Genomic DNA, 12,576 nt, shown 5'->3' on the forward strand with positions numbered 1-12,576 from the left:
TGGAGGTTGGGGCCCGAACAATCGTGCACACCAGACGATGTCGCAGCGACAAGTTGAAGCCGCCGCGTATGAGTTTGCTCAAGTGGTCTGGCCAAAAAGCAGTGTCAGGCCTCGTTCAACTAGTAGTAGTACTAGTACTAAGTACCTTCGTAGCGGGCCACTTCGAACGGCGTGAGAAAGCCGAGCGACCCCATCGCAAACGAAAACACGGGCGGCACGTTCGTCTTGAACAGAGACGACACCCACAGCACCGTGCCATCTCCCCCAAACGACACGACCAAGTCGATCTCGTGCTGCTTGTCGTGCCAGTCCGCCGCGTCCGTCCACGTCAGCGTCCCGTCCAGACCTTCCTCGGCATGCACCACGGGCTCCAGGAACACGCGCATGTGTTTGGCGGTCATGAGCCACGTGGCCACCTCTCGCATCGTCTGCGCGACGGTGGGCTCGTTGGGTTTCTTCACTAGCAGAATCGTCTTGGGCCCGCGACTTGCGTTCGTCCACGTCATCTGCACGTTGTTTTTCGCATGGCATTTGGTTCGAATGGTCCGATGGGGCGGAATGAACACATCCCGGACGTTGTCGCTACTGCTACACTGCAGCAAACTGAACGACGCGCGATGGCGGCGCACGCTTGGACTTCCGGCGTCGGGGGAGGCGACAGGTGGGTCGTCGTCGTCAAAGTCGTCCTCGAATTGATACCCCATGCTTCCTCCATGATGCGGACTCTTGGGGCTTGGAATCGTGTCGGCGTGGTGCCTATGCACAAATGTAAACGTCTTCATACAGAGTTCGTCTGACGTACGTCCATTCGTCACTGCCTTCTCCGTCCGACTCAGCCTGCTTCAATTGTTCGTCCAGTGCTTCCAGTCGCGCGTGAAGTTTGGCAATTTCGACGTCCTTTTGCTCCACGACATGTCGGATTTGCCCTTCCAAGTCATGCACTTGTCCACGAAGTCGCGCCGTCTCGTGCGCCCTTTCGTCGACTTGTGCTTCGAGCTCCCGCACCCGGGCCTTCAAGCCGCTTGTGGTGGATCCATTGCATGTTACGCGCAACGCGTTTGACTCCTCTAGTCGCTTGAACGTAGCTAAGAGGTTCTGCAGGCAGGATGCGGCATCGCGGATCTGGTCGACCACCTCGACCATGGTGTGCAGCCAAATTCACAAATGCCTAGTTTGAAGGCGATGGTTTTTCCCTACTGTATGTGGAAAACATGTGATTGGCGCACGACGGGCCAATCATATCGTAGCATTTCGTAAACACCTTGAGTTCTTCTACTGTAGATGGTCCACGACGGAGCCTGCGAGCCTCATGTTTTGACATGTAGAGGCAGACGACACCCCGTAGGGGAAGTAATTGCCAAGGAGTGTAATCACACGTCCAAGATGCATCCCCAACGATTGAATGGCGTTCAGATCGGGGTGTTATTACACTGCTAGTAGTAGTTTTTCTATGTTTCGAGGTTGTTACCGATCGCGAGGATTATACATGGTAGCCGGCTAGCGTAGCCGGCTACAGTTGCACCCGAGTGTGCACTACGAGTTTGTAGCTTGACGATGCCACTCAAGAGGATCCAGATTCCAGCAGTGGTGGCACGTGTGTGTTCGGCCCAGCATTGGAAATCAATCGCAATGAAGTAGGTTACAACCATTCATGTGAACATTTCTTACATCCTTGGAAAGCCACAATGGGGCAAATTCCTTGTAGAGCATTATTATTCACAAGCGGCGATCCCACATTTGGTGGTTAACCATATCAACAGACAAGCGTGGGCCTCCGCCTTCTCCTGTTAGGTTAGCAGTCGTATGTGTGTGTAGGTAGGTGCTCTAAGGTCACCCTGTCATGCCCAAACCATCCCGAGTTTTACTCATTTACTCGTTGAACGACGACGACTCGGAGGATTCCATTGTTGGCGGGGGGTCGTGAAAGGGTTTGATTTCCTTGCGCTGGTTCCAGTTCAAGTTGCTCTTGACCGATGCAAACCAGTCCTCGTTCTCGTTCAAGTTGCACACACTTGGCAGCGGAAACGACGACACGCGGACATGCAGCTCATCGCCGCGGTTCATCTGCACGCGCATCTTGCCATCAAACGAGGCCATCACCTACACACCACACATACAGTATCAGCGACCTCAAGCTACAAATTCGCCATTCAGTTTAACGTTAATCCAGCGACTAACTTAAAAGGGCAGTTTGCACTTGTGTAGTACATACCGAACTGGACCGGGCGGTGGCCGGCACGACGATCTTGAGGTGTGCGCTGTCGTGGAACAGCATCGGCCGAAACGATAACGTATGTGGGCAAATAGGCGTAAACAGCATGCACGGTACACTAATATAGAGGCATACCTCAAAGTATTGAAAACTCATCGCCACTATGTCAAGGGATTAGAGATAATACCTTGGATGGGTCATGCTGCCACCCGCAGACAACGAGTACGCCGTGGAGCCGGTGGGGGTGGCTATGATGATGCCATCGGCGCTGATCTTTGTGAGTGCCACGTCATCGCAGAAGCAGTCCAACTCGACGAGCGCGGCGCCGAGGCCCCTGTCCATGACCACTTCGTTGAGGGCATGCACGGGCATGGCGATGGTCTCGACGTGGGGCGTCTTGTCCGATCGGATGATTGTGCAGATGAGGCGTTGTCGCAGGGACATGTGAAAGCCGCCGCGTATGAGTTGGCTCAAGTGGTCTGGCCAAAAAGCAGTGTCAGGCCTCGTTCAACTAGTAGTAGTACTAGTACTAAGTACCTTCGTAGCGGGCCACTTCGAACGGCGTGAGAAAGCCGAGCGACCCCATCGCAAACGAAAACACGGGCGGCACGTTCGTCTTGAACAGAGACGACACCCACAGCACCGTGCCATCTCCCCCAAACGACACGACCAAGTCGATCTCGTGCTGCTTGTCGTGCCAGTCCGCCGCGTCCGTCCACGTCAGCGTCCCGTCCAGACCTTCCTCGGCATGCACCACGGGCTCCAGGAACACGCGCATGTGTTTGGCGGTCATGAGCCACGTGGCCACCTCTCGCATCGTCTGCGCGACGGTGGGCTCGTTGGGTTTCTTCACGATCAAGATGGTCGTCGGAGGAGTATCCCACATCAATTGGACGTTGTTCTTGGAGCGGCATTGCGTTTGGATCGTGCGGTTGAGGGACGGAAGGACCTCGCATTCCATGTCGCTGCATTGAAGGAGGCGAAACGACGCGCGCTTGGGCCCGATTTTGATCATGGATGGAAGCATGGACGGGGTATGTGACATCTCGGCAAGATGGGCCGGGCTGTTCTTTTCGCGAGGCGAACTGCTTCTGCTGCACATGGGGTTCGTGATCGTATCAGCCATTTCCCGAAGCTCCGAGTTGCTTCGCGCGCGGCGCACCATCGTGGCAAAGCTCGCTTCGTATTGGACGCACCGCCTCAACCAGTAGTCCTTCTCGTCCATGACGTTCTTCATTCGTTGCTCGAGTTCATGCACGCGAGCTTTGAGCTTAGTGGCCTTGACGCATGCTGGGGACTGATCGTCCTCATTCTCCTGTGCCTCCAGAGCCGCCAAGAGCTTCTGGAGGCTCGACGCAGCATCGCGGATTTCGTCCATCACAACGTCGTGTGTGGCAAGGTATGCAAATTCGTAACATATTATCCTCCAATCGTCTTGGAGATTAGAATTATTGTTGGATGATTGGATGTATTTACACCAATCCAATCATCGTATTACGATATTTGATTTGGTATCAACAAGCAGCTATCGAAGGTGGCTTCTTGTGAGCGCTCCTCGCCACTGTTTCTGAATCAGGACAATGGCATAGCTGTGCTCCACCCCGACGCTGTGGAGCAACTGCTGAAGAGCACCGATGGTCCACTTTTCAATCTGCTTCGCAAACGTGGACACAGTGATCGTGCATTCCATCGCCGCGTTGCACGTGACCAAGACATCGGACGGTACGCTCGTATGAACCTGGAAGGACACTACGCATTCTTTCTTGGCGGTGTCCCACAACTTGATGGTGTGGTCGTGACCAAGGGAGAAGACAAAGTTGTGATGTCGAGGGATCCATCGCAAGAACTGGATGCCGCCGAAGTGCGCCGCCGCCACAATCATGTTGGTTTGTAACGTTTCCACGTTCACAATTCGGAGAACGCCATGCTGCACACGCTTCTCGCCCACGGCCACTTGGCTTCCCATAGCTGCAAACTCCACACACGTTGGTTTGTGTGTGAGGGGGACTTGCTGCCGTCGATAGCCCTGCGCCATCGTCACAACTTCCATGGCAGCGTTCTTTCCATACATGATGCAAAAGTGAGGAAGCCACGGGCTCGTGGCAATCACATGTGCACGTTTCGCACAGGTCAACGCATGCGTGGGCAGCTGCGACTCGACCACTCCGTCTTTGCGAATGGCGTACAAGAGTATGGTGTGTTGCATATCCGACAGCAGCAGCCACGCATTCTGGCCCACGAACGCCACTCGTCGAATAGATGTCAGCGACGTCGCCATGCACAGTTCCGTGGATGTCGCAGCGCAGGGATTCGTCGGTTGCCTCGGCAACGACTTGTTCCGCTTCACGTCGTCTTCAGGGAGGACAATAGCCACAGAGTCGACTCGAAGCACTCCATTGGCCATGCCAAGGTAGACACGTGGTCGGTGGTTCTCTGGTAGGCAAGGGCTAGGCTGAGACGGCTTGGCTGGGTGTACAAGTGGAGTAGGCCCAGGGCTAGCAGAATCGGCCATGGTGGCCATAGCAACCACTGGGACATCCGACGTTACATTGGATCCCAGGCACGATGATGAGTCGTAGAGTAGCTTCGAGTTGGTCGAGCCAAACACTGGACCATGCATCGTGCGATAGCACATGCAGTAGTGGGGTAAGCTCGCCATGCTATGCACCACATGGGGAGTCTTGTGGCGGTAGACTAGACTCGGGGTCAACGTTGCTACGAGAAGCCACCACGAATTAGAATACGACTATAAGTGTTCTTTTCGTTTCCTGAGTTTGGATAGAGTAAGCAAGTGGGATTGAGTGAACTGACCAGTGGACACTAGACACGGAGTAGACTCAATCACGCCATCGTCGTTACTGCATCGACAAGTATACGCCCCACACATGGCCTTTGTGAAGAATTGGATCTTCAAAAAGCACGAGCGGGTGCCACGGAAGCCAGGCGCGTCCTCTGGGATGGGCGCCCCGTTGAAACACCACGTGTACGTGTCTGATTGATCGGCCACAACACTCACGAACGCGCTCCGGCCTGGGAATAGCACGACGGACGGAGGCGGGTGTCGGCGAATCGAAGGAGCATATGCTGCCACAACCATGAGCATGTTAATGCCAGATGATGCAAATAAGTACTTTGGTTGGGGTCCAAGCCCCGAGCTGCCTTCTTGGCCCGCATTAGTGCCACACGGCGGCGCTCTTGGGCGGCATCTTCCAGTTTCTCCAGGTCTAGTCCAGACAAAACTATAGACGCACTCCAAAGTTTTCGAGTTTCTCAAAAATGTCCTTTTATCCGAAACGAATCACAAGAAAAATCCAAATTTCAACTTTTTGGGTGAGTCATAACTATAGACGCACTTTGTGATTCGACGTGGAACTCGCGGAGCCGAGCTTCCTCCACGACCTTGGCTTCTTGAACCTTTTGTAACGCTTCCTCTAACCAGAATGGTTAAATATATTAGACATTGTGTACTTGCAAATGAGTACCTGGCTCAAATGCGTTGCGAGGGGATAAGAGCACCCGAAGGCGCTCTAATCCATCCAAGATGACTGTATTATCCCCAGCATTCTCTTGAATGGCTCGAACGGCCTTCATCACGCCTTCCAAACTGTGTGCAAACCCAAATCTAGCCCACGAATATGGAAATATTACAGCGTTGAGAAGGGGAAAACTATTCGGTGTGATCACTATCTACCTCGTGACAACGCTCCCGACAGCTTCCAACGCCACAGACGTGTGCTGCTACTCGACATGGTTTAGGAATAAAAACAATCCCAAGACAATTCGTACCAGCACCATGTCCATGAATCGGGTGTGCGCTATCCACAGTCACGACGTTCACAAGACATTCGACGCGCAATCGACGTACCTTTTGATTCGTCCAGACGACGCTTGAAGTGCGGATCCTGAAAAGCCCCCAGCACTTGACGCAGCATCTCTGTAATGCACCCACAATGACGTCATCGTAGTCGCGGGACCTCGTACCTGTTGCAACATCCGCCTCGAGTTTTTCCATTTCCCGCAGCCGATCATTCGGGACAGCATGGGCGTACACGTTTCGTGTCGACACGCCACACATGCGACATCGTACATGTTGCGTCTTGATGTCGAGGACGACGTTCTTGCTTCCGCACACTAGGCAATCAAACGGATGTTCCTTTGCCTACGCAGGATCGTCCGTAACTTGTCGACTCGTTCGATCATAATCCAACAGTAAGTCTCCGAGTATAATCATGAAAACCAGTACCTTTGCGTCCACTACAGCGGATGCCCACCGCACATGATCGTCACCAACAGTGCCGACACTGTCGGGCGGTGTTGGGTCGTCACGCATGATCCGTCGGGTTTGGCAGTTACACGTTGAAGGCCGACGGTGGTTAATGATTGGCTGGATTCAAGATGTTCACCGGGGATTGGCTGAAATCGCAGGGTTGGTCGGTGATTGGCTAGATTCACCAGATCTATTTTTAGATATTCCTTCCGTCTGTCACCCGACACCAAACGCCACAAAGTGCAAATCGCCATGACATACACGGACTATGTGCAGGGTTGGCTGAGCTACGTGGCGCTCGTGATTCATTTTGTGGTGGAGAAGGTATGGACATCGGTGGGGGTGCCGACGCCGTCCTCTGCCTCGGCGGCTCCTGGAGAAGACGACAAAGATGCGTCCCATCTGCTGCTTGGTGGCGGCGCCTACTCGCGGTCGTCGTCGTCAACGTTGACGCCTGAAATTTCCGAGGACAGCACAATTGTAATCATCCACCACGGCAGCGTGGCCCAGTTCTGCGGCACTCCAGACGTTATTGAGCATAGAACTATGGAAGAGTTCTGCAGTCCACCGCCCCAAAACAACGAGCAGCTGCTCGAGTACATTGACGGGTACGTGGGGTGGCTGACGTCTCCCCGTCAAGACAACAAGCACATGCGTCGAGTCAGTACTGCCAACAAAGCCAAAGAGTTCATGCAATGGCTGGACTGTGAACCAGAAGCGGACCAACCTTTCGTCGGTGATGGAAAAGGCACTGTCGCCAGTGGAAGCGACAACCAAGAAGAGCCTGAATGCGATGCCTTCGACCTGTCAAAGGAAGAGTATGGTGGGGTCGCGGCGCCATGGGATGCGGAGGCGTACAATGCCGTGTGAGCAAGCCCTGACTCATCATATTTATAAACCATAAATATCAATCACGTTTCATTTTATTACCGTGCCAGTCGCTTGGCACACTCCAGGGATAGCTTATACCTCTAATCGTACTATCTACCTACCTAACGTAGCGTGAATGCTTGCAAGTAACTCTTGACGAGAACAAGTGGCAGAATAGTTATTGACTCATGCATCGAAGCTCCTTCAATCAAGTCACATCATGGCGATATTGACTGACTATGGAGTTGAAATCCACAGCATGTACGGCCCGTCATAATGTGCTTGGACGTGGCTGAAGTCGGTTGGATCCCTCAGCATGCGCCATGATAGTTGTCTGTGCATCTCGCTATCCACGCCGCCATCTTGTTGACCCGTGAAATGCAGTGACGGTTTCAGGTTTCTTTCACAAACGCCCAATATTCGACAACTTTCACACGACAGAGGTATATAGCATCTCATGCGGTCACCTGCGATGAAACCACGTATATCGGATGGAATGCGACGACGAATTTACCGTATTTAGCAGCATTTTACACAGCAAGAAGAGATGTAGTGGCTTGTTGAAGCTCTCATAAAGTACTTTGTCTTCAAATGTGATTAAACTTGACCTGAGGACGTGACCATTGCGATGGTCGAGGACTTGATAAGGACATCAAACCTCTCTCTATTTACATTTGATTCTAGTATGTCATGTACACCGGCCGGACTCCGTGGATATTCTATTTTTGCCAACCGCACACACTTTTTTCGTGACATAAGTATGTCCACGGTCGGTGGTATCGACGACGTCGGCGCCCGCGATGCCGCTCTTCATGGAGGTTTCCACGTCGCGCAAGGCCACTTTACATATCACCCATCGCCAGACTCAGACAAGTGCATCTTCGAACATTTCCACCGGTCTGCCGAATCCTGGGCTGCGTTCACCAAGGCGATCGAGGGTTCGACGCGGCAAGTCAAGGTGATTTATTTCATTCGCCATGCTGAGGGCGAACACAATGCCGCCAAGGTCCGACATGGTGCCGAAGTGTGGTTCCGAGACATCGCATGCACAGACTTGTACTTAGATGCGCTTCTGACGGCGAAAGGCGAAGCTGCCGCCACCGTCACCGCAGCACGCGTGGAAGCAGAGCTCGACCGGGGCATGCCGTTGCAAAAGATCATCGTGTCTCCCATGCGACGCACGCTTCAGACCGCGACGTCCATCTTCCGTCGACAGCTTGGACATGTGCCGTTCGTGGCCTTGGAGCTTTGTCGGGAAACCATCGGCATGCACACTTGCGACAAACGAAGCGCCATCTCGACGTTGTCACCGCTGTTTCCGTCGGTCGACTTCTCACACATCCGAGACGACGTGGACACGCTGTGGCGACCAGACTTGCGGGAATCCCTGGACGACATACAGTCCCGCGCCGTGACCTTCCTGCGACAGCTACATGCAGACGTACCCGACACATTCATCGCCGTGGTGTCTCACGTTGGATTCATCACCGCCTGTTTGCGGGTGCTGCACATGCCAGAATACCGCGTCGGCAACTGCGAGCTTGTGCCTGTGGTGCTCGACGTCCACGACAACCACATCCCATCCCCTGAAGTGGTTCCGTATGACGTGGCAATTTCCTAGAGCAGCAGCGTCGTCGTTACCTCAAGTACCCCAACACTTCAACTTGCAACTCCTTTTAATTCTTTTAGTAACAACGGCTGTAAAACCTTAACGGTACAGTAACTTCCCCGAGGTTGCACTGTACATCAACAGATCCGTAAAGTTACGGAAAACTTTACGGTAAAGTTAACGACCGTGCATAGTTGCATACTTGACCCATTTGGTTATAACGACAACGGCAATCGCGAGGAGTAGCGTGGACATGCAGCTTATATCGTCGTCGTCTTCTATGAGGTGGTTATTGGTGGGGTTCAGTGCAGAGGTCATGGCCACAACCACTGGCACCACTTCGCAGTTGGCAGGTTTATAGCTCGGCATGCCCAGCACGTCCATGCACGCTTGGATGAAGCCGCCATGGGACACCACCGCAAGATAGGTGTCGGGAACGGTGTAGAACACTTCGTGGAGGAAGTCACGGCATCGCGCGTGGATTTCGTCGGTGGTTTCTCGATGCGACGGATGCCACAAGATGTCGACGTTAGGCTCGATGCGACTCCAGTCGACATGGGGAAAGTCGGCTTCGAGGGACGCGGTCGGCCGCCGCTTGTCACAGGTGTGGACCCCCAGCGTTTCCCTGGCGGATTCGATGGCATGCACGGGAACTTGTGAAGTCGTAGGTGACGTGAGATTGAAGTAAAGATTGGCTGTTTGGACGGTGCGGGTCAACGGCGACACGAGGATGCGATCGAGGGGCATGCCGGCGTCGAGTTCCCCACGCATGGAGATGGACCGCTTCGATGCGTCGGCGATCCCCGCTGCATTCAACTCCGCATCCAAGTACGCATCTTGTTTGGACACCGAATGGTCCCATACTGCAGTGCCGTGGTGTTTTTCCGCGGCATTGTGATGGCCTTCGGCGTGTCGAATAAAGTACAACACCTTAACGGCGTCGGTGCTGATCGCGAGGGAAGAAATATGGTGGCGAAACGCATGCCACGACGTGGGAATGCGGGTATATTGATCGAAGAGCTTTGATGCAGGACGATTGATGCCCTCCGCTGTTGCTGCTTCGTATGCGAAGAACCCATCCAAGCTCCGGAAAGTCATCGCTGAAGCCGTCATCGTGCTGTTCGTCGGATGTCGCTCCGCCATGTCAAGATATGAAATATCATCCCAAACATTTAATTCGCATACGGACTCCAAGGCATAAAAAGGGCTGACAGAACCACCATACAGCACTCGGATTGGCTAGACGCCATTTCTATCGGCCAATTGAATGGCTTCAATTTGTTACATCGCATGCATCCGGATAATAAAATATGGTTCGGATAACATTTCTAATTGTGATTGGCCAAGACTTATCCAATTGAGAACTGTGCTCGACAATGTTGGTTTCCACGGCTTTCGGCGGCAACACCATCGACGAACATGACTACTGCCACGCAGCTGACCACGCTTCGTGTATTGACCGACCCAGGTCTTTACCTGCTCATCAATGCGTTCAACGACGGTCTCGAGTTCAAGCACTGGACAAGTGCAGACCACGCTGCGTATGCTGGGCATCTTTACATTTTGCAGACGCGCATGCAAGAAGGACTCGAGTTGGCGGCCACCACAAACGCCATGGACTGGGCAGCGTGCAACGGACACATGGAGCTGCTGAAATGGCTTCACAATCACCACGATCGAGGGTGTACGTTTCGAGCGATGGACTGGGCCGCGAACCACGGCCGTCTCGAAGTCGTCCAGTGGCTGCATGTGAATCGAACGGAAGGGTGCAGTGCTGGCGCGATCGACAACGCCGCATCTGGTGGCCACGTGCATGTGGTATGTATCGATATGACGCTTCACAGATTGGACTAATCTAGCTGAAGGTGGAATGGCTGCTGGCGAATCGACCCGAAGGATGCAGTGTCCATGCAATGGACAGCGCAGCACGGCACGGCCGAGTGGACATGCTAGCGTATCTCCACGCACACACATCGGAAGGGTGGAGCGTCATGGCCATGAACGAAGCGGCGGGGTATGGGCACTTGTCGTGTGTGCAGTGGCTTCATGCCAACAAGGACCACAACGCAGCTTTGCTGAAGGAGGGCGAAAACGACCTCGAGAATGACGCTGCCAAGGCGGTTTTGCTGGAAGAATTGTTTGGCGGAGACGACGAGTACGACGAGCCGTTTGACGAGACTGCGTTTACGTCCGAGTTGCCGTACATTCCAGACTTGGAGTTCATCGACGAAGAGCATTTTGATCGAGCCCACCTGGATCATGATGTAGTAGAAGACAAGGTGATGCTCGGTCCATTGGACATCGCCGCATCCAAAGGCCAGTTGGCGGTCGTCCAGTGGCTTCACGGCGCTGGATACCCTTGTACGACCTACGCCATGGACTCGGCCGTCGGCAATGGCCATCTAGAATGCTTCAAGTGGCTCGCAGCCCATCGAGCAGAAGGTTGCACGACCTTGGGTATGGATGTTGCCGCGGAAAATGGACATTTGGAGGTACGTATATCTTTCCTTCATACCTCGTGACATCCCCTAATCCGTATTGTGTAGATTGTACGATATCTGCACGAACATCGCGCAGAAGGTTGCACATACGATGCCATGAATCACGCAGCGCGCAATGGCCATTTGGATGTGGTGGCGTTTCTGCATGCATATCGACGAGAGGGGTGTACGACAGCCGCGATCGACGGCGCGGCGGAAAATGGCCATCTGGAGGTTGTGCAGTGGTTGTTCCGACATCGAGAGGAAGGCTGTACGACCGAGGCAATGGACAAAGCAGCGTCCAAGGGACATTTGGACGTGGTGCGGTGGCTGCACTTTGATGCCCACCAACAGTGTACGACCTGTGCCATGGATTGCGCCGCCGAAAACGGCCATCTGGAGGTCGTCCAATTCCTGCACGAGCAACGGTCCGAGGGTTGTACGACCGAAGCCATGGACACGGCGGCTTTTCAAGGCCATTTAGAAGTTGTCCAGTGGCTCCATGCCCATCGTACCGAAGGGTGTACGGAACATGCGATCGACGGCGCCGCGGAAAATGGCCATCTGGCCGTACGTTGCCGACTTTGCACCCAACGCGACACGTCATCGCATGTATACGTTAGGTGGTGGAGTGGTTGCACTGGAATCGGGCCGAGGGGTGCACCACCGACGCCATGGATCGCGCCGCGCGGAATGGACATTTGAGTGTGGTGCAATTCCTGCACTCGAACCGCCACGAAGGTTGTGTTGAATGCGTTGAAGTAATAACTACTATTGGAGCAGGTTGCACGGTGCACGCGATCGATCGGGCGGCTGGCAATGGGTACTTGGCCACGGTGCAGTGGCTTGTGGAGCATCGGGACGAAGGTTTCACCGGTGCAGCGTACGAACAAGCCGACGACTACGGGTACAACAACGTAATTCAGTACCTGACGTCGCTGCAAGAGGCTGAAGATGCGCTAGAAGACGAGGACATTGTGAACACAACGTACTAAGAGACCAACAATAATCTGGACCTGTTGCCTAAACACTGATGACCTAGAAATGGTGGCATTCTTGGCGATAGAATGGGCAACACATAAGTCCGCTACTAGCGGCCTTCCGATATTTGGTTGTACCTGGTATACAGCTACGATCT

The 12,576-nt window shown here is 53.8% G+C and overlaps 7 protein-coding genes across 13 annotated transcripts in view; 3 read left to right on the forward strand and 4 right to left on the reverse strand.

The window, feature by feature from the left end:
* The window catches only part of H257_12498 (hypothetical protein), a gene marked incomplete at both ends in the record, with an annotated part of 2,000 nt that extends 857 nt beyond the window's left edge, over positions 1-1,143 (reverse strand). The window contains 3 exons of the mRNA XM_009839719.1: positions 20-87; positions 146-756; positions 803-1,143. Coding sequence (XP_009838021.1) covers positions 20-87; positions 146-756; positions 803-1,143 — 1,020 coding nt within the window. The remainder of the gene's footprint in view (positions 1-19; positions 88-145; positions 757-802) is intronic.
* Positions 1,144-1,722: 579 nt separating this feature from the next.
* On the reverse strand, positions 1,723-3,611 carry H257_12499. 2 transcript variants are annotated; one of them, XM_009839720.1, is made up of 4 exons: positions 2,750-3,611; positions 2,400-2,691; positions 2,213-2,330; positions 1,723-2,100 (listed from the first exon to the last, which is right to left on the reverse strand). In XM_009839720.1, the coding sequence occupies exons 1-4, from the start codon at positions 3,588-3,590 to the stop codon at positions 1,870-1,872; spliced, it is 1,482 nt and encodes a 493-aa protein (XP_009838022.1). In that variant the 5' UTR covers positions 3,591-3,611; the 3' UTR covers positions 1,723-1,869. The 2 variants fall into 2 exon arrangements, with proteins under 2 accessions (XP_009838022.1, XP_009838023.1); XM_009839721.1 differs by lacking the exon at positions 1,723-2,100 and having other exon boundaries at positions 2,160-2,330.
* Positions 3,609-6,559, reverse strand: H257_12500 (hypothetical protein). The gene is made up of 10 exons (XM_009839722.1): positions 6,456-6,559; positions 6,194-6,371; positions 6,078-6,146; positions 5,999-6,027; positions 5,904-5,950; positions 5,695-5,834; positions 5,566-5,643; positions 5,344-5,436; positions 5,024-5,296; positions 3,609-4,927 (listed from the first exon to the last, which is right to left on the reverse strand). The coding sequence occupies exons 1-10, from the start codon at positions 6,540-6,542 to the stop codon at positions 3,738-3,740; spliced, it is 2,184 nt and encodes a 727-aa protein (XP_009838024.1). The 5' UTR covers positions 6,543-6,559; the 3' UTR covers positions 3,609-3,737.
* Positions 6,560-6,725: 166 nt separating this feature from the next.
* Positions 6,726-7,396, forward strand: H257_12501 (hypothetical protein). The gene has a single exon (XM_009839723.1). The coding sequence runs from the start codon at positions 6,732-6,734 to the stop codon at positions 7,347-7,349; it is 618 nt and encodes a 205-aa protein (XP_009838025.1). The 5' UTR covers positions 6,726-6,731; the 3' UTR covers positions 7,350-7,396.
* Positions 7,397-8,100: 704 nt separating this feature from the next.
* Positions 8,101-10,099, forward strand: H257_12502 (hypothetical protein). Its single transcript, XM_009839724.1, has one exon. The coding sequence runs from the start codon at positions 8,110-8,112 to the stop codon at positions 8,968-8,970; it is 861 nt and encodes a 286-aa protein (XP_009838026.1). The 5' UTR covers positions 8,101-8,109; the 3' UTR covers positions 8,971-10,099.
* H257_12503 (hypothetical protein) lies at positions 8,105-10,101 on the reverse strand (the record flags this gene model as incomplete). The annotated part of the gene is made up of 1 exon (XM_009839725.1): positions 8,105-10,101. One exon carries the CDS (start codon positions 10,099-10,101, stop codon positions 9,136-9,138), a length of 966 nt encoding a protein of 321 aa, XP_009838027.1. The 3' UTR covers positions 8,105-9,135.
* A 171-nt stretch (positions 10,102-10,272) lies between these two features.
* H257_12504 (hypothetical protein) lies at positions 10,273-12,477 on the forward strand. Of its 6 annotated transcripts, XM_009839727.1 has the most exons (5): positions 10,273-10,776; positions 10,824-11,450; positions 11,505-12,008; positions 12,062-12,179; positions 12,222-12,477. In XM_009839727.1, the coding sequence occupies exons 1-5, from the start codon at positions 10,378-10,380 to the stop codon at positions 12,431-12,433; spliced, it is 1,860 nt and encodes a 619-aa protein (XP_009838029.1). In that variant the 5' UTR covers positions 10,273-10,377; the 3' UTR covers positions 12,434-12,477. The 6 variants fall into 6 exon arrangements, with proteins under 6 accessions (XP_009838029.1, XP_009838033.1, XP_009838031.1 ...); XM_009839731.1 differs by having other exon boundaries at positions 10,273-11,450; XM_009839729.1 differs by having other exon boundaries at positions 11,505-12,179.
* Positions 12,478-12,576: the final 99 nt, after the last annotated feature.

This window comes from Aphanomyces astaci (genome assembly GCF_000520075.1).
Source record: "Aphanomyces astaci strain APO3 unplaced genomic scaffold supercont1.41, whole genome shotgun sequence".
Taxonomy (NCBI): domain Eukaryota; phylum Oomycota; class Saprolegniomycetes; order Saprolegniales; family Verrucalvaceae; genus Aphanomyces; species Aphanomyces astaci.

What these genes read in the sequence shown, in the direction of transcription:
- H257_12499 (XM_009839720.1), bottom strand. Translation starts at nt 3,590, where the DNA reads ATGGACGAAATCCGCGATGCTGCGTCGAGCCTCCAGAAGCTCTTGGCG. An exon ending in CGAAGTGGCCCGCTACGAAG is followed by an intron (nt 2,692 to 2,749) that starts GTACTTAGTACT and finishes CTTTTTGGCCAG; the next exon opens with ACCACTTGAGCCAACTCATA. An exon ending in CCACCGCCCGGTCCAGTTCG is followed by an intron (nt 2,101 to 2,212) that starts GTATGTACTACA and finishes TGTGGTGTGTAG; the next exon opens with GTGATGGCCTCGTTTGATGG.
- H257_12500 (XM_009839722.1), bottom strand. Translation starts at nt 6,542, where the DNA reads ATGCGTGACGACCCAACACCGCCCGACAGTGTCGGCACTGTTGGTGAC. An exon ending in TCGTCTGGACGAATCAAAAG is followed by an intron (nt 6,028 to 6,077) that starts GTACGTCGATTG and finishes GACTGTGGATAG; the next exon opens with CGCACACCCGATTCATGGAC. An exon ending in GGGCTTGGACCCCAACCAAA is followed by an intron (nt 5,297 to 5,343) that starts GTACTTATTTGC and finishes TGGTTGTGGCAG; the next exon opens with CATATGCTCCTTCGATTCGC.
- H257_12501 (XM_009839723.1), top strand. Translation starts at nt 6,732, where the DNA reads ATGACATACACGGACTATGTGCAGGGTTGGCTGAGCTACGTGGCGCTC.
- H257_12502 (XM_009839724.1), top strand. Translation starts at nt 8,110, where the DNA reads ATGTCCACGGTCGGTGGTATCGACGACGTCGGCGCCCGCGATGCCGCT.
- H257_12504 (XM_009839726.1), top strand. Translation starts at nt 10,378, where the DNA reads ATGACTACTGCCACGCAGCTGACCACGCTTCGTGTATTGACCGACCCA. An exon ending in CTGGTGGCCACGTGCATGTG is followed by an intron (nt 10,777 to 10,823) that starts GTATGTATCGAT and finishes ATCTAGCTGAAG; the next exon opens with GTGGAATGGCTGCTGGCGAA. An exon ending in CGGAAAATGGCCATCTGGCC is followed by an intron (nt 12,009 to 12,061) that starts GTACGTTGCCGA and finishes TGTATACGTTAG; the next exon opens with GTGGTGGAGTGGTTGCACTG.